Source organism: Nanorana parkeri, unplaced genomic scaffold (assembly GCF_000935625.1).
Source record: "Nanorana parkeri isolate BGI_ZX_2015 unplaced genomic scaffold, ASM93562v1 scaffold442, whole genome shotgun sequence".
In the NCBI taxonomy this organism is placed as follows: Eukaryota; Metazoa; Chordata; class Amphibia; order Anura; family Dicroglossidae; genus Nanorana; species Nanorana parkeri.
In genome coordinates, this window is record NW_017306710.1 from 685,058 (window position 1) to 705,349 (window position 20,292).

General features: G+C 40.7%; 1 protein-coding gene across 1 annotated transcript in view; it reads right to left on the minus strand.

Moving 5' to 3' along the window:
* The window catches only part of EEA1 (early endosome antigen 1), a 96,721-nt gene that overhangs the window by 53,661 nt on the left and 22,768 nt on the right, over positions 1 to 20,292 (minus strand). Inside the window, exons 4-8 of the mRNA XM_018560237.1 lie at positions 18,423 to 18,538; positions 15,052 to 15,103; positions 11,939 to 12,004; positions 5,779 to 5,818; positions 1,111 to 1,224 (exon numbers count right to left, since the gene is read on the minus strand). Of these exons, the coding sequence (XP_018415739.1) occupies positions 1,111 to 1,224; positions 5,779 to 5,818; positions 11,939 to 12,004; positions 15,052 to 15,103; positions 18,423 to 18,538 (388 nt within the window). The remainder of the gene's footprint in view (positions 1 to 1,110; positions 1,225 to 5,778; positions 5,819 to 11,938; positions 12,005 to 15,051; positions 15,104 to 18,422; positions 18,539 to 20,292) is intronic.

The window sequence follows — 20,292 nt, forward strand, 5'->3', positions numbered from 1 at the left end:
TCGTGTGCTAAGTCAGTAATCCGATCTGAGACGGTTCTCCGAGACAAACTAACACTCTGGAACAATTTTACTTTATCTGGTGCGAACAACTCCGCAGCAGCCACCATGCACTCTTTCACAAACTCCCTCTACATGAGGCCTCAGCTTCTTTACATTTAGCTTGCTCACTACATAACTCATGTGAATAATGTTGTCTCTGTCACAACGAGGCTTAGTGAAAGCGGCTTGTTGACATTCCAAAGAAGAGCCTTGATTTTATCCAGACGCATTTGGCCTCCCAATTCATTGAGTTTAGCATGTTTTGATCTGTAATGACACTCTAGATTGGCTTTCTTTACTGCTAACGCATCGCCACAAACTAGGCACACAGGTTTGCCTTTGACTTCAACAACAAAAAAATAATCATTTGTCCATTTCTCTTAGAAAGATTGACACTCTGCATAAACTTTTATTTTCTTTGTAGTCCCCATTTGTAGGATGTCACGCCATTTGTAGGATGTTTTAATAACTATTCGGTGTGTCGCCAGCGACGCGATTATTTTGATAGTGGGCGCAACGTGTACACTCCCAGCCTGCCTGGCACTGACTGTCCTCTGAGTCACCGCAATACAGGCAGAAGGGCCTCAAGCAGCCAAGGAAACGTATACAAGTCTGTCCCGCCATGTACTCGTATGTATCCTGTCTGTCCCGTAATTGACATTCCTTGCTTGTCCCTCAAAATGTACATTATGATTATGATTCACTTAATATTAATTTATTTTGCTCCTAGATTTATTGAATGTCGAGTCCCATCTGCGGTTACCTTAGCGGGCCCAGACCAAATGATTTTGCGGGCCTTGTTCCCCAGCCCTGAATGATATCAAAGTGTGCGGTTTTGTTAAACCAAGAGGTTCCTGCAAGATGTGGATTGTTTAGAGGACTTTAGAGGACAAAATCAACTTGTATACTTTCCTGATGATTATTTTTTGTCTACCATTGAATCGGGGGTCACTAAGGAATTGTCTAATACAAACATCTTCTTAGAAAACATGCAATGTGAAGTATACCTGAAAACAACACATGCTCTATGTGCATGCTAATACTACCTTACTAGTACTTCATTGCACTTACCAACCATTTCAGTAGCCAGCTGTGCGGCTTTTTGCTCAAAGAGGTCTTTCATTTGTTTGATATTAAAGATCTCAGTCCGGGATTCTTCCAGCTGCTGTTCTAAAGCATGCAATTCTGTGGAGAAACAGCCATTATATATATTTATTTTCACTCAAAGCATTAGACAGATAGATTATTTATTCAATAAATAAATGAAAAACTTTGGTTAAAGCCAAATGCCAGGCAAACCGCTACATACACAGATGAAATACACATTTGAGAGATGTTTTACCCAAGAAAGGATTTGTATGTCTGCCCTGGGATTCATACAGCTCTGCCTCACGGCAAATTATGTTTTGCTGACCTCCTAAGTGGAAAGTTAACACAAACTCCGCAGACAAAAATGTAATGCCATGTAGACAATCTAGTCGGGAGTACCGATGCTTTCCTCTCAATAATGTCTATGAAGAATTATGTAAACTTCCATAACAAAAGGAAAATTGGTATGGGTGGTAACAAGTAAGGATAGGCTCGGGCGTGTTCGCAGCTCCACGTGCCAAGCCTGCCAGGAAGCCGACAGCGCGCAGCACCAATCACAGGTACTGGACATTTTCCCGGTCCGCAGCTGCAGAGATCGGGAAATGTCTCAGTGCCTGTGATTGGCGCTGCGGGCTGTCAGCTTCCTGGCGGGCTCGGCACGCGGAGCTGCGAACATGCCCGAGCCCATCCTTAGTAACAAGCACCTATAACTGCCTGAGGTGCTCATTATTTCCCCTAGCAGGTCAGAAACTGCAGAAATATTGCCAGCAATGCTTGAAAATCAGCAAATATTGGGTTGTTTATTGCTGCCTTTGAAAACAAACCATTTATCCATCGGCATAGGAAAATACTGTTCACTAAAAGAGTGACCAGAATTCTCTGCCAAAGACAACTGTAGTAACTAACAATATTAGCAAATTGAAATGTGGATTGGACAAATCTTTATCTATAATAATAATAATAGTGATTCATCAGTAGAGTGAATGATCCATGAAATTAATAGGATTGCACGCACAGGGTGAAGATGCAGTGAGAATAACTGGCAGCTACATCGCAGGAATTTTGTTCTGCTTTTTTTTTTTTTTAACAACATTATTAGATATAATAATTAGAATTAATTATTATTTAGAAAGCACTGGACTTTTACACCGTTACCAATACCAGTACTGGATTTATACCATGAACATTTCAGTTCCTGTTGATTTGTGAACAAAAAAGGCGCTCTGCTGTAAATTTGCTTAATGTTCTCCCAAGATCCCATTCTGTGAGTGCTCATATAGCATTTAAATAAGCAGTCTCACCGTGTATTATTTTCACAGCTCAGTCAACTAACTCTCACAGTGTATGTTGCTTTATATCCCATGTTTCTGTGTGGATTAGGAACTGAGGCCTAGACTTTGACAGTTCACTTCTCTTTATTTCCAACTAGGCTCTGCAAAGGAGACAGCCTCTTAATTGACGACTCTTATCTCACTGCCTCTGTACTTTCCCAACACAAAACCAGTTCTACTGCAGATTCCTGTAAGAGTGTGCCCCCTCCCTCTAAATTCCTGTGACCTCCTGTGTCAGGAAAGTGCAGGAAGAAGAACACGAGAGCTGTCAGAGCATGGTCGGGAATGGTGAGGAGCAAGCTGTCACAGTCTGTATCTCAGTTTCTACTTTACACAGAAGCATTGGCTAAAAAGCAAAAGTTAGGTTAAGTTGGAGACTTCTTTAAAGTAGATCTAAATCACTAAAATCTCAAAATTATCAGCATGTTCATTTAATTTTAAAAGCCATTTAGAATCTTTTCTGCAGCCTTTATTAAAATAATACCTGGTGACTTTGTCATTAAGGTCCTTGTTCAGGCATTTCCTCTTATGGGTTGACAACACTCTATTCCATATCTCACAACTGCTCTCCAATTTTTTTTACCCTATCAAATGTTTTTTTCACTGGAAACTATAGGTGACCTTGTCTCTATCAGGAACCCAGTCCAGAGCAATGCCATGCAGCCAATGGTAGAGCCAGTTAATTTAAACATGAAGAGACTGCAAGGAAACTGGAGAGGATCATCACCAAATTATGGAAAAGGGTGAAATAAAAATGGCATCTGTTTATAAAACTCTCTCAGGATATAGCAAGTTTTGCTTGTGATAAAAAGCTTCTATGAACAAATATAAATAATCAAATGCACAATACACAGCATTAAATATAACGGTAGGTGACAAAAGAAATGTGTGTATATTAGGGATGTCCCAATACCGATACTAGTACCGGTATTGGGGCCGATACAGGGTACAAGTACATTTTCAGCAGTACTTGCCCCGATACATAGAGCTGATACCGGAACTTTAAATTTTTTTCAAATAGCTTCTGCTGCCAGAGAGGAAGGAAAGCAGCACGTGAGATGCCATTGACCTGCATAGCCCCTCCTCCAGAATACCTCTCCACCAAACGCAGGCTCCCTCTCTGCTCTGACCTCTCCGGACGAAGTGTGACAGCGTGGCGAGCGGTAAGTGTTCTGTGTGGACAGTCTCTTCTCCCTGCTGGTGCTGGCTGCAGGTCTGAGTCCCTTTCACAAACCGCTGTAGCCAGCACGAGAGGGGAGAAGAGAATGCGGCCGGTGACTCCGGAATCCCCCGCTCCCCCTTTGTACCTTAGCTGCTGCTGCTCCTACGTCCTTCCGTGTCCGCTCCTTTTCCACTTGATGAAACAGTTTGCTTTTGGTTAGATATCTTAAAGTGATAGCTGTTCCTGCTCACTTATTTGTTTAATAATGCACTCACCACCAGACGTACCCAGAAGTTTTCACTGAAGGGAAGGTCTGTTCTGTGCGTTCACGGGGGAGGAGAGTAGAGAAGCCGTAAATCTTGACTACACACAGACCGGACCTTCCCTTCAGTGAAAACTTCTGGGTACGTCTGGTGTTGAGTGCATTATTAAACAAATAAGTGAGCAGGGACAGCTGACACTTTAAGATATATAACCAAAAGGAAACTGTTTCATCAAGTGGAAAAGAAGCGGACACTTGTAACAATAGCCAGCCTGCTATTGGATATTTTAAAATTTAATAGCCAATAGCAGGCTCCCAGCCACAGCCTGCTGTATTTACATTCAGCTGCCTCAGCAGCTCAATCCAGTGAAGTGGAAAGTGTACAGTAGGGGTTAAAGAGAACCTGCCACCTCCAATGCACGCAGCTCTGGTGAGAAACTGCCCTAAAATCCTTAGTCTGTATTGTTTTAGAAAAAATGTTGAATGTCTCTTTAAGAAAAAGTATCGGTAATTGGTATCGGCAAGTACATGAGGGACCGTACTTGGTCTTGAAAAAGTGGTATCGGGACATCCCTAGTGTAAATCATTATTAAATGAACTCACTATCATAGCATGAAATAAAATGAGAATTAACAAATAACAAAAACTCTTAATAGCAAGTTCTGTAACAAAAAGTAAGTGATCTTGGTGACATAAATAAAATCAAATAATATAGCATCTGTTATAAGAATCTTGTTTGATTGCGTCAAACATCTCTGGTGAGTGTTTGACTATGAGGCACTTGAGGATCACCAACACCATACACGGAGTGATTTTTCATTTATTGTTTGTGCACTTTATGGACCACCATTTGGGACTTTTTTTTTTTTATTCACTATTTATTGATATATCCCCTCAAATATCCAAGGTCCAATCACTGTATTTATTTCTGGTCTGAAATGTATTTGAAATTATTGATAGTTTATATGCGGATGCTAGATTATTAGATTAGACTTGCTATTAAGAGTTTTTGCTATTAGTTAATTATTTCTCATTTTATTTCATGCTGTTATAGTGAGTTCATTTAATAACGATTGACACACATTTTTTTGTCACTTACTGTGATATTTAGCGCTGTGTATTGTGCATTTGATTATAATATAAAGTGCTTTCGTGGAAAAACAAATGGTTTTCCAGTTAGTGTTTCAATTTGCTTTAATGCTACTGCCATTGTATGTTTTTGTTTTTTTCCAAAAAAGGAATGAACATGAAGTTCCTCCATAGATACCAGTCTGCCCCTTGCTATGCCAATACTAGTCAAGATTTCCTTTAGCACCTGATGGGTGCATTAAGAGTCAGAGATGACAAATGTCAGATAAGTCATTACCTCCTGCCAATGAACCTAGTAAAGTAGTCTATTAATTACCTGTTTATGGTTTCAGAATAAAAGTAACAACCTTTCAAAAATACTTTATTTATGCAGTACTAGGTCACATGTTTATTAATTATTTAAGGGTTAACGTTGGCAACCAAAACTTCCAAAATATTGAGAGCTTCCAGCTTCAGCGTAACTGAATCTAAAATATTCAGTCTACAAGCTGGACCATGGTTTGGTGGAAACTGAACTGTGGCAATCTCCCAGGACCCCATAGTCTAATTACCAAACTGGCACACATACTCAGGGCCCCCAACAGAGAGAGAGAATAATAATGCATGCTGTGGCAATCTCCCAGGACCCCATAGTCTAATTACCAAACTGGCACACATATTCACGGCCCCCAACAGAGAGAGAGAATAATAATGCATGCTGTGAAATCACCCAACTAGGAAGAATATCCAGAATTTGGCAGATCGGTTTACTTCTCTACGGACTACTCTACAATAATACATTCTATATTAATGAGGCTGCCAATTACCTGTGGCTGCCACCATGGTCGCTGCATCTGATGCTGAGTTCTATAAAATAAATAAAAGACGACAAAGAAAATTATAGTACAAAGGAGGCAATAAGCACTATATACACTGGATAACATATTAGTATACAATTACAAGTATTGTGGATTATTTGAAGCTACACCAGAATTATAATGGAACAGAGTAAATATAACATTAACCCCAATTTAAAAAAGATTCTAAGTTGCAACGGTGTACATGAAAGACGGGGGGGGGGGAGCCACAAACATGAAGAATGGCTGTTAACCATGGCGAACTAACTAATTAAAGGTTAAAGAAACAACTCTGCGCCCCTCCTGGTTAGCTGGATTCCACTTCCAGCACTTCCCCTGGCTGCACTCTTTGACTTGACTATTGAGCATATCAGATATTCATTTGTGGTATCACTGCTCTGTGCAAGGATAGAATTGGAGGAAGTGTTCAGCAGGGAGAATATTAAACATTCTTCCTTCCACTGGCACATCATAAAAATGCCCTTTCATGCCAGTGCCAGGCTCCCTAAGCCTACTTTCTGCATACCCAATTCTGTTGAATAAAAAGTGTGACTGATAAAGCATAAACATGATAAAGCTGTCAAATGGAAACAGTCTTGAGTGCTGAAGTCCTTAAGGCAGCTTTATTTCTAAAACAAATTGCTTTTTGGAAATAAAGCTACTTTGAGAACTACAACTCTCCCACCAATGTTCATTTAAAGAGCCCTGTTACACTAAAGCTGGCCATACACCTATAGATTTGCAGATTTTCTATGGTCAGATGGAAAAAGTGCAACAGATTCCTCCATCTACGCTAAACTGTGTGTATGGAGGAATCTCCTACTGGGCCAAGCTTCACTATTTTGCTAGTCGGCCCAGCTGGCTCACAAAACACCTGAACAATGCCTGCATCCCATCAGATTGATCATGGTATTTTAAAAGCCAAATAGCAAGATACTGAAGCTTGGCCCAGTGGGAGATTCCTCCATCCACACAGCTTAGTGTAGATGGAGGCATCTGTTGCACTTTTTCCATCTGACCACAGAAAATCTGCAGATAATCTATAGGTCTATGGCCAACTTTACATTTGATAGTGCTTTGTAAGAGAAAGCCACAATGTACACCAAAGCAGTATTTTAACTCCAAGCCCTTAAATGGCATGCCCTGGAAACATCCAGGTAGAAATGCAGCTTTGGTAATTAGTAACTGCTTTAAAGTAAACTTTTCAACTGCTAGATCAGATCAGCAGCTTCAAAAATGGCAGTGAAAGCTATACGCCAATCTCTACATTTTCTGCAAAGGGTAATTTTGGTCCCAACTGCATAGCGGTCCGTGGGGCCTACTATCACATAAAACGATCAAGGAGCCTTTGTAGTCTGCTCACTTAAGGACTTTTGTCCTTAGAACTATTTGTCCAGTTTCTATAACCTTTTACTGTTCTATGCAACTCCAGGAACCCCCCAACTGCATAGCTGAAAGGGAGAAAGAAGGAAGATGCAGCTTCTCAGTAGATGAGATCTCAAAGTTTTTTTTTTATTTTGACCCATACACTTTCTATAGCTAGTTGCAAACCATTCTGTGATTGGAGGATAGATGATGTCATATCCACACCACTTCTCTCCTCCTCCAAATCACAGTATCTTGTATTCTTTAAAGAAATACAAGACATTATGTGGAGGAGAGTAAAAAGGGGTCCGTGATGCAACCAGAGTACTGTACTGCTTGGGATGCGTCGCTCTTTGCAGTGCCCAGAAGCTGGGTGTTGTGCACAGGGAATGGCATAACGCAACTTTACAGCCGCATTCTGCAGCCAGCTTTTTAATGACAATTTATGCACCCAGTGCGCTGTGTATATTATCAATCTGCCCGCAGTGTGTCCTTAAATTCTCAGAAGATATGCACAAAACATGCACTGTTCCATGGGGCTTTTATTTTAACTACAGCATGTTCACATATAATAGTAGGATGGCTAATGCAAGAAAAAAAAACAAATAAAAAGCCACAAAAGACAAAAATTGTAAATCCGCTACTGCAAACTACACGCAAAAAAAATGAAAATAAAGCGTGCATAAATAAATTCAAATGAATCAGACTTCTTTTGGCCTACTTCAAAGATTTTAAAGGAATTACTTGCTTCAGCTGCTCTTGAACACTTTCCAACTCCTTTTTCAGCTCTTCTGCATACCACTTCTCTTCCTGAGCCGAGCAAAGAAGAGGCCAAAAATAAAATATATTGTTAATTTAGATCACAGGCTGTTCTGATATTCTAGTATTACATTTCCAGCTCACTGCTTTTATTACTCTAATAGTTTTTACTGATTATCTCCTGGGTGCTTATGAATTGGTGTAACATTTGTGCAACTGATCCGCGACATTCTAGGTTTCCAATCATGAAAAATTCTCATGTTTTGCTCTGAGCATGACAATGAAGGAGCTGGGCTCCTGATTTCAGTTCCCAATAGGGAAACAAAATACATGAAGTTCTTCCCATGTTAGTGTGGGTTTCCTTCCACGACTCAAAACATAGCACAAAGCTGCCCTAATGATTACAGAATAGATACTTGACTGTAAGCTTCTTTGTTTGCAAGAAGCAATCTTTAAGAATGGATCAAATACCAAGCAAATGTTATTCAACACTGAAACAAATATATAATAATTATACTTGTTAAATCAGATTGTCCACATTGCCCACTCTAGGAGATACATTTCACGTGTGTGTGTACCCCTGCAGAAATGTTAATTCTGGTTCCCGAGTGTAGCCACCCCCCTTAACAGGTAAGAGATTTGTCCTGGTGTCAAATACCCGAGAGCTGGTCACTGTCACAATAAGTATGCAAAGGATTTCTCCATCCACACTGTTTTCCCCAACTAGACTGCTTTATCCTGAAAACTAGCATCTGCCATTGTCAAAATACCCCAACAGTGATTGCAGCTGATTGGATGCAGCCACTGTTCGGACAACATTTTCTGTTCCCAGCTCTTGTGCATCTCCTGAAATCCCAACAGTGTATTACCAGTTTTAGATAAAGTGTTACATTGGCTATGTTTAATAATCTTAGCAGCATCCCTTTTTATAACACTTAACTTTTTTTAATAGACTGTAGAGTCTTTTAGTACCATTGTTTGAGCATCCAAAACACCCAGCATTAGTCTCAGGGCGTGGATCTCCCCACCTTTAAAAAGCTCAACAGCTGACAGTGCAGTGGGTCAACCTGCAAACAAGACATCTGAATTCTTAAAGGAAAACTCAGAGAAATATGTGGGCTTCTACACCACAGACCTTATTCTGAGAATGCTTGCTCTCTGGCTGTCTCTTGCTTCACTATTTTCTGAGGCACTGCCTGTGAAGGTAGAACCACAAGTCTGCATATATGTACAATGTGACAGCAAGGTAGCTTGCATTCTTTCTTAAGAAAAGGTCAGCAATAGCAGTCTAAATATTTTGCTTAGCACAGATCTGCTAGAATACAAACGTTGCTGTAATGAATTGTATTCAGGTACCAGTAACATGACAAGCAATTCACACAAGCAAGAGAAAGGGGGGCTTACAATAGAGAAGGCTAGAAAGTAGTTCCTATACCCAGTAATCATTTTGGCTGAATTACTATTTGGCACTTATATTCAGTCTTAAACCTCCTCTAATCTTACATTTGACTGCATTAACAGAATTGTTAGTCAATTAACATTTTTATTTAAAGTGCAGCCCAGAGAGTGCAGCAAACAAACCACTTGTGTGCAATTACATGTGTGTTGTAAGTGTTCATTTCTGATCACTAAATAATGTGTAAATTGCTTGTTATTTTAAAGTGTATCCAAGTCAAGAAATATATATGGCAGCTTACCAGTCCTTAAAAGGTGGTAGCTGCATTAGTTTTCTTTTTTACTCCCCTTTGTTTTCACCTGGTGGTCCTGCCAGTAATACACTTCCTGCCTAAGGGCTTGTTCACACTCTGTCCGGACCAGAACCGTGCGCTCCTGCACCCAAAATCCATCCCAATGTCTCTCTATGTGTTTTATGGGCTACAGTTCTCACCAGGGCAGTCCGTTCTGGTCCGCACAGAAAAAATACTGTGTGTCACATTTTCTCCGGTCTGGAAGCGGCCCGGGGAAAATGGAACGCGGTAAATAAAAACGCGTCAACAACGCACTGCACGCATAGCACCGGGTCTGCAGATCTGCTCCAGATCTGGACCAGAAAATGGTGTGAACAAGCCCTAAAGATGGCCATACACCTTACAACCATTGTACAACCTTTTTTGACCAACCATATCACCCTCGTATAATTTTCATACAACTAGCCCATCATGCACAGACCAATGTAGTTCCCAATTAACGGTCGTCAGCAAAGAGGATGAAACTGCATCATAAAAATGCCCTTTCATGCCAGTGCCAGGCTCCCTAAGCCTACTTTCTGCATACCCAATTCTGTTGAATAAAAAGTGTGACTGATAAAGCATAAACATGATAAAGCTGATAAAATGCATAACCAATGGAAAGAGGATGAAACTGCATCATAAAAATGCCCTTTCATGCCAGTGCCAGGCTCCCTAAGCCTACTTTCTGCATACCCAATTCTGTTGAATAAAAAGTGTGACTGATAAAGCATAAACATGATAAAGCTGTCAAATGGAAACAGTCTTGAGTGCTGAAGTCCTTAAGGCAGCTTTATTTCTAAAACAAATTGCTTTTTGGAAATAAAGCTACTTTGAGAACTACAACTCTCCCACCAATGTTCATTTAAAGAGCCCTGTTACACTAAAGCTGGCCATACACCTATAGATTTGCAGATTTTCTATGGTCAGATGGAAAAAGTGCAACAGATTCCTCCATCTACGCTAAACTGTGTGTATGGAGGAATCTCCTACTGGGCCAAGCTTCACTATTTTGCTAGTCGGCCCAGCTGGCTCACAAAACACCTGAACAATGCCTGCATCCCATCAGATTGATCATGGTATTTTAAAAGCCAAATAGCAAGATACTGAAGCTTGGCCCAGTGGGAGATTCCTCCATCCACACAGCTTAGTGTAGATGGAGGCATCTGTTGCACTTTTTCCATCTGACCACAGAAAATCTGCAGATAATCTATAGGTCTATGGCCAACTTTACATTTGATAGTGCTTTGTAAGAGAAAGCCACAATGTACACCAAAGCAGTATTTTAACTCCAAGCCCTTAAATGGCATGCCCTGGAAACATCCAGGTAGAAATGCAGCTTTGGTAATTAGTAACTGCTTTAAAGTAAACTTTTCAACTGCTAGATCAGATCAGCAGCTTCAAAAATGGCAGTGAAAGCTATACGCCAATCTCTACATTTTCTGCAAAGGGTAATTTTGGTCCCAACTGCATAGCGGTCCGTGGGGCCTACTATCACATAAAACGATCAAGGAGCCTTTGTAGTCTGCTCACTTAAGGACTTTTGTCCTTAGAACTATTTGTCCAGTTTCTATAACCTTTTACTGTTCTATGCAACTCCAGGAACCCCCCAACTGCATAGCTGAAAGGGAGAAAGAAGGAAGATGCAGCTTCTCAGTAGATGAGATCTCAAAGTTTTTTTTTTATTTTGACCCATACACTTTCTATAGCTAGTTGCAAACCATTCTGTGATTGGAGGATAGATGATGTCATATCCACACCACTTCTCTCCTCCTCCAAATCACAGTATCTTGTATTCTTTAAAGAAATACAAGACATTATGTGGAGGAGAGTAAAAAGGGGTCCGTGATGCAACCAGAGTACTGTACTGCTTGGGATGCGTCGCTCTTTGCAGTGCCCAGAAGCTGGGTGTTGTGCACAGGGAATGGCATAACGCAACTTTACAGCCGCATTCTGCAGCCAGCTTTTTAATGACAATTTATGCACCCAGTGCGCTGTGTATATTATCAATCTGCCCGCAGTGTGTCCTTAAATTCTCAGAAGATATGCACAAAACATGCACTGTTCCATGGGGCTTTTATTTTAACTACAGCATGTTCACATATAATAGTAGGATGGCTAATGCAAGAAAAAAAAACAAATAAAAAGCCACAAAAGACAAAAATTGTAAATCCGCTACTGCAAACTACACGCAAAAAAAATGAAAATAAAGCGTGCATAAATAAATTCAAATGAATCAGACTTCTTTTGGCCTACTTCAAAGATTTTAAAGGAATTACTTGCTTCAGCTGCTCTTGAACACTTTCCAACTCCTTTTTCAGCTCTTCTGCATACCACTTCTCTTCCTGAGCCGAGCAAAGAAGAGGCCAAAAATAAAATATATTGTTAATTTAGATCACAGGCTGTTCTGATATTCTAGTATTACATTTCCAGCTCACTGCTTTTATTACTCTAATAGTTTTTACTGATTATCTCCTGGGTGCTTATGAATTGGTGTAACATTTGTGCAACTGATCCGCGACATTCTAGGTTTCCAATCATGAAAAATTCTCATGTTTTGCTCTGAGCATGACAATGAAGGAGCTGGGCTCCTGATTTCAGTTCCCAATAGGGAAACAAAATACATGAAGTTCTTCCCATGTTAGTGTGGGTTTCCTTCCACGACTCAAAACATAGCACAAAGCTGCCCTAATGATTACAGAATAGATACTTGACTGTAAGCTTCTTTGTTTGCAAGAAGCAATCTTTAAGAATGGATCAAATACCAAGCAAATGTTATTCAACACTGAAACAAATATATAATAATTATACTTGTTAAATCAGATTGTCCACATTGCCCACTCTAGGAGATACATTTCACGTGTGTGTGTACCCCTGCAGAAATGTTAATTCTGGTTCCCGAGTGTAGCCACCCCCCTTAACAGGTAAGAGATTTGTCCTGGTGTCAAATACCCGAGAGCTGGTCACTGTCACAATAAGTATGCAAAGGATTTCTCCATCCACACTGTTTTCCCCAACTAGACTGCTTTATCCTGAAAACTAGCATCTGCCATTGTCAAAATACCCCAACAGTGATTGCAGCTGATTGGATGCAGCCACTGTTCGGACAACATTTTCTGTTCCCAGCTCTTGTGCATCTCCTGAAATCCCAACAGTGTATTACCAGTTTTAGATAAAGTGTTACATTGGCTATGTTTAATAATCTTAGCAGCATCCCTTTTTATAACACTTAACTTTTTTTAATAGACTGTAGAGTCTTTTAGTACCATTGTTTGAGCATCCAAAACACCCAGCATTAGTCTCAGGGCGTGGATCTCCCCACCTTTAAAAAGCTCAACAGCTGACAGTGCAGTGGGTCAACCTGCAAACAAGACATCTGAATTCTTAAAGGAAAACTCAGAGAAATATGTGGGCTTCTACACCACAGACCTTATTCTGAGAATGCTTGCTCTCTGGCTGTCTCTTGCTTCACTATTTTCTGAGGCACTGCCTGTGAAGGTAGAACCACAAGTCTGCATATATGTACAATGTGACAGCAAGGTAGCTTGCATTCTTTCTTAAGAAAAGGTCAGCAATAGCAGTCTAAATATTTTGCTTAGCACAGATCTGCTAGAATACAAACGTTGCTGTAATGAATTGTATTCAGGTACCAGTAACATGACAAGCAATTCACACAAGCAAGAGAAAGGGGGGCTTACAATAGAGAAGGCTAGAAAGTAGTTCCTATACCCAGTAATCATTTTGGCTGAATTACTATTTGGCACTTATATTCAGTCTTAAACCTCCTCTAATCTTACATTTGACTGCATTAACAGAATTGTTAGTCAATTAACATTTTTATTTAAAGTGCAGCCCAGAGAGTGCAGCAAACAAACCACTTGTGTGCAATTACATGTGTGTTGTAAGTGTTCATTTCTGATCACTAAATAATGTGTAAATTGCTTGTTATTTTAAAGTGTATCCAAGTCAAGAAATATATATGGCAGCTTACCAGTCCTTAAAAGGTGGTAGCTGCATTAGTTTTCTTTTTTACTCCCCTTTGTTTTCACCTGGTGGTCCTGCCAGTAATACACTTCCTGCCTAAGGGCTTGTTCACACTCTGTCCGGACCAGAACCGTGCGCTCCTGCACCCAAAATCCATCCCAATGTCTCTCTATGTGTTTTATGGGCTACAGTTCTCACCAGGGCAGTCCGTTCTGGTCCGCACAGAAAAAATACTGTGTGTCACATTTTCTCCGGTCTGGAAGCGGCCCGGGGAAAATGGAACGCGGTAAATAAAAACGCGTCAACAACGCACTGCACGCATAGCACCGGGTCTGCAGATCTGCTCCAGATCTGGACCAGAAAATGGTGTGAACAAGCCCTAAAGATGGCCATACACCTTACAACCATTGTACAACCTTTTTTGACCAACCATATCACCCTCGTATAATTTTCATACAACTAGCCCATCATGCACAGACCAATGTAGTTCCCAATTAACGGTCGTCAGCACCACCACCTGGCTAATGAAAGGACAGATTTTCATTTGAGCATGTGCAGTTTGCATCTTGAGAATTTTGTTGTACAACCACGCCACTAACCTGTCAATTTTGATACAATTAGACAAATGCTTTCTAGCCTACTTAAAAGACAAAAATCTGCAAGTTGTACAGTAATTGAGGTTGTACACTCCCCATCAACTGGCAGATTTTCTGATGAAAACGCAATCGCAGACAAAAATCTCCAGATAATTGTAAGGTGTATGGGCACCTTTAGGGTGACATCACTCACTCACTTCCCTGCATCTATGGTGGGACAGTACCTAGGCTGCTCTTATGATTTGAACCACAAACACCTGGTCCTTGTCTGCATAAAGATGGCCATACACTTCACAACCATCGCAAGACTTTTGTCTTGCGATGGTTGTAAGCGAATTAAAAGCTTGTACACCGGCCCGTGCTGTATTTGTCTTATTATATTTTCGGCTGGTTTTCAAACATGCTCGTAAGACAAAAGACATGCGACCGCACAGTAGAAACGGTTGCATGCCTTCCATACAACTGCCGATTATAGTACGATCGCGGGATTTCCCGCCATTATCGTACGATAATCGGCAGGTGTATGGCCACCTTTACATGGGGGAGGTGTAGTCCACAGGAGATAGTTGGGAAAGCTGCCAAGTTACAAGGACACTGGATTTCTGACAAACAACAAGTAGGTATTAGTAGTTTCTGAAGATGTACTATGCCTGAAAAAAAAGAAAAATCAATGCAGCCGCCATATCTATACACTAGTAAATTGCAATGTATTACATTTTTGTTCTTGGGAAGAAAAATAGTTAAAATCTCCTAACCAGATTAGCAAATGCTATTTAACAAAAGCCTTGATAATGATATGATTATATTACTACCTTAAGTGATGCTTGCAAATCCTTCACCTCCTGTCGATGTAATGTATCTTCCCTTTGGTTAAAAAAAACAAAACAGAAAATAGAATTAAAAAAAGTTGTTTTCAGAATACCAAGATCCTTATGTAGAAGTACTTCAAGATGATGATCTGGTTGTATCTTAAAAGAGAACTATGGGGTAAGTGTTTTTCCCCATAGTTCTCTTAAGGGTCACAGGAGGACATATACTAATCTCCTCCCGTGACCCAAAGCTCAGTATATAGAGAGCTACAGCTCGGGGTATACTGAGACCGCCGCAGCCGGGACGATCCCGACATTACAGTCTATATCCACCCAACTGCGGAATGGCAGCTGGCTCTGCCTATCAAGAGGCAGAGTCAGCTGTATCTGCCCTCTCCCCATCCGTTCCTCCAGTCAGTGCTAGAGGAACGAAGCGGGATGGGGTGGGATCCCTGTGGGGAGCGGTGACTGACAGTCACGGCTCTCTGCAGGGTGATGATCGAGAAGTGAGCGAGTGACAGTATGTGTTTGCTCACTTCACGATCTATTGAGCTGACGTGTGACAGTTTCAATGTCACACGTCGGCTCGAACTATGAGGGTGAGTGATTTTCACTCACCTCATAGTTCTCCTTTAACAAAATCAATGTAACATTTGTATAATGAAAACAAGTAATAATAAATATTCAGCTGAACTGTTCAAGGAATTATCTAGCATCTCTGTAACCACAAGTGCAGAGGAGCGATAGCACAGTCGCGGGATAGCATCTCAGGATCCCAAAGACACCACAACAATTAGGATAACAGTTAGAAGCCTCATTTTAGAATAAAATTATCTGCCCATGGCTTGCTACATCCCCTTAAATATTAAAGTGCTAGGATGGTGAATTGTAACCCTGTAAGGCATACATCTATGCAGTTCTTCTGTGCCAAATATTCATTTTACCCATAAGAATAAAAATGTTTGATAGATGTACTGAACCTCTAGATCTGTCCAACTGTTCCATCCCAGGGGTGACTTATTTTAAAACAACTTTTTTTTTCTTTAGCAGTGAGCTAGTTTGAGTGTCATCGAATGTCTATGGCCTTAATAACCCACTAACCCACAAGTGTTGTGTCATTAAATGGGTCTAAAGCAGGAAACCACTGTAAGCCAAAATTAGGCACCCCTTTGAAAATTCTAAAATGCAATGAAACAAGCTTTAGCAGAACTGCTAAACATAAATATTAGATCGTTCCATTTATAAAAACAAAACAAAAGTCATCAAATAATACAGATCTGAGAATTGTGCAACAACGCCAAGGCTGAGAACTGTACACTTGTCTAGAACAATTTAGCCTGGAGCATCAAAAAAATCAACATCTCAGGTACAGATGGAGCAAACTGATACTGCACATGTCTAATGCCAGTATGCTGCCCTACAACAGCATCTAAAGAACTGAGAGGATTGCATTGTCTGTTCGTTTAATCGTTAAACAATGGGTACAGAGACACATCCCAGAAGACTGAAAACACATCTAGTGAGAAGAATGACAGAATTCATTGAACTTATATAATGAGAATGTGGCAGTGGTAAACATCCAGGAGCTTGCACATCAGTTCTGGTTTCCTTCTGAAACCCGTATTATCATATAATCCCAAGACAGTCTTTGGGTACCAACTACCAAGGTCAACAGCCTGGCTACACCCTCTCCTGTAGCTTACAAATTACCAGTGAGGATGTTCACAGTGATGGGTCAAAAAGTGCAGGAGGAAAATCTCTCTACCATGGCAGCTGGTTGAAATATGTCCCTGGGTTTAGTGGCTCCCACAATGCTCCTTAGAAAACCTGGGCTGATGTGCAAGCTTTTAGAGCTCATATAGACCAACGATTTCTCAACCTTTTTTCAGTCACAGCACCTTTTAAAATTTTGAAAAATCTCAGGGCACCCCAGTTTAAACTGTACAAAATTTAAATGTAGAAATATAAAAAATTATGTCTGGCCCCTGCAAAATCCATACCAAACCCTTATCCCAGATAGGGGTCTGGTATGGATTTTAAGGAAAGATCCCATGCAAAAATGCAAAAGTCCAACCATCACATCACAGCCCCATTTTAAGATTTCACATCAGAATTCGTCCTTACATCAACAACCCCCTTTTATATTAGGAGCCCCCCTTTCACATCAAGAGTTCCACGTTCACATTGCTGCACCATGGAAAGGCATGATGCGGTGCAAAAATTTGGAGACACCTCTTTTGGGAACCAGAAGGCATCCTGGTTGGGAAAGGCTGATTTAGACTTCCATCTTATGTCCCAAATGGTAAAGCTAAAAAGAAGAGATTAAAGTGACACTAAACTCAGGAGTTAAAAAGGAGAACTATGAGGTGAGTGATTTCCACTCATCCTCATAGTTAGAGTCGACCTGTGACAAAGAAGCTGTCACAGGTCGGCTCTATCGATCGGGACGTGAGCAGAAACATGCACCGCTCACTTCCCGATCGTCTCCCCTCAGTGAGCGGTGACTGTTAGGATTCCCCCTTCACTTCTCCGATCCTCCAGCACTGAGTGGAGGAACGAACAGGGGAAGGTGGCGGGCACAGCTGGCTTTGCCTCTAGATAGGCAGAGCCTGCTGTCACTCACGCAGCTGGGTGGATCTATCCCAGCTGCGGCGCTCTAAGTATATCGCGGGCGACAGCCTGCGATATACTGAGCTCAGGAGGTTAGTATAAGTCCTCCCGTGACCCTAAAGAAAACCATGGGGGAAAAAACACTTACGCCATAGTTCTCTTTTAAAGCTTAAAAATGCATTCCAGTATCTTAACTATTAACAAAAATATATTTTATTTGTGCATCACTTAGTTGGAGGGTGCCTACTTTTGTTCCCCATAGTACTTGTGTGTGTTGTAAAGTAGTCACTGCTCCAAGCTCCCTCCCGTGATTAAGTACAATCACACATTTAGTTTACTCATTTTTATTGAGATTGTAGTCCATCACAGGAGCCAGCTTGGAGCCGTGGCCACTTTACAACACACACAGGAACCCTGGGGAACAAAAGTAGCCACCCTCCATAAGGAAGGGCAGTGTCAGCACCAATTCAGAGATGGTTTGAGGATCTACAGCTGAGCGATAGACAAAGAAGATACATTTTTGTTAATAGTTAAGGTACTTGAATGCATTTTTAAGATGTAACTCCTGAGTTTTGTGTCACTTTAACAACATACATTTGCCAAAAGTAGGCCATTCTTCACTGAATTTCAGAAAATAATTTGAATATCAAATTATTTGCTTTACGTACTTTTAAAATTATTATACAAGTTCCTAATATACATTGCATTATTTTGCTATAGATAAATAGAAAACACAAAAAATACAATTGATGTTATACACATACCTTTCTGAAGCAGAGTTGGCTTCTCCTGAATTACATTGTTCATGAGAAGCTTCATAATGTTTAAAAAGCTCTTCTGCTGTTGCGTGGGCTTTCATACAAAGGGGACAGATGAAGCCCTAAAAAGAGGAAAGCACTGGTTAGCAATGCCGTTTCCATTTCCCTGTAATTTTATAACAATCAGGACTCAACAAATGCAGGTGCCAGGCCCTCTGGTGTGGATTTTTTTTGTCCGTCTTCTCAGACTGTAGTTGTGCAGCATCATCATCATCTAACAAAGCTTGACTCTTATGCACATAAAGCCATGCCGTACAACAGCATTGCAGTGGCCAGTGACTATAAACCAAAAGATACCAGCACTTTAGTATCAACCAGTATAACACAAAAGTGGCTAATTCCAAAGTTTAGGGGGGGGGGAATGACCTCATCAGAGTGCAATAACACTGACATAACGGGTTACACTGTACTTGAGTGATCTTGCACTCTGATAAAGAGGGCCAATAGAAAGACTCCGAAAGAATGGAAATATGGCCTTGTTACAATATAAATGTGTTATATAGGCCTAGCACCTGGATTATGAGTAGGATAATAATTATTATTATGTAGTACAATTAGGAAAAACAATCACTGTAGAAAAACAAAGCAGAATAAACACCACCACCACTACTGCTTTTCAGAATGTACAGCAGAGGACAGGACCGGTTTTAGAGGTGACTTGGCATGGGTAGAGAAAACAACCTTCAGTAAACTACTACAGGATTAACAAGGCAAAGTCATTAAGTAAATGATATATGATACCCGGAGCAAAAAGAAAATTAATAAAAAGTACCATGTTTTAAATTTCTAGAACAGGTTACAGGATAAAGGTGAAATCCAAGTTGGACAAAAGCCATATTTTACTTTCGTTCCAGTGTGTGTAAACCCTCACAATTAACTTCTCTGCTTTGCTCCCCTTTGGTCTGCTATATATACAATTCAAATTATTTTGTTAAGGCTGTTTGATAAGTGCAAAGAAATCTTGTGGGTTGATAACTTCCTGTGCCCACTGGCTGTGCAGAAGGAGGGGTTATGGAGATGAGGAGAGGAGGAGATTAGGAGTGGTCTATGTTCTTTGTAATCCATCATTAATCAAGTAGGAAGGCCGACAACACATGCTAAGAAATTCAGAGCTGAAAATACACTGTGTTGTCATGGCAAAGAGGAAGGTAGGATCATTCTATATAACAAGCACACATGTTGTCCGCATACCTTAAAGCAGAGCTCCAGGGAAACATCTTCTTAACCCTTGCAGTGGGGCTACACCCGAACTGAAAGGGTTAACTGTTCGTTTGTGTCTAGGTTCAGAAATAAATAATACTCACCTGATCTTCTGAGCCAGCTTACTCTTAGACTGGTCCCTTCTGCCTGTCTCCTTTTCCCATGCAGTGATGGTATGTCCCTCGGTGTCCTCACGCCCTATGCACAGTGTATAGAACAAGATGACTCAGGGTAGGGCTGCAACTAACGACCATTTTCACAATAGATTAGTTGGATGATTATTTTTTTTATTAATCATATAATAAGAAAATAAAATACTATCTTAATTTAAAATAAAATACACAAATGCAGTGTCACAAAAAGAAAGGTTATGTCAGAATAAAACTGCATGCACAATTTTTTGCAATCGCACTGAAACGCATGGCATTGTGGTACCGCGCGCTCCAATGCATCCAATCGCACTGTAGGTGGGATGCACCCGCCCACTGCCTGCTGTCAATCAGCAGAGAAGGGACCTAAAGAAGGAATTAGGCAGTGGACGGGTGCAAAAGCCAGCCTGCTATTGGCTATTTCAAATTGCAATAGCAAACTGCCTATTGCACCCGCCCACTGCCTC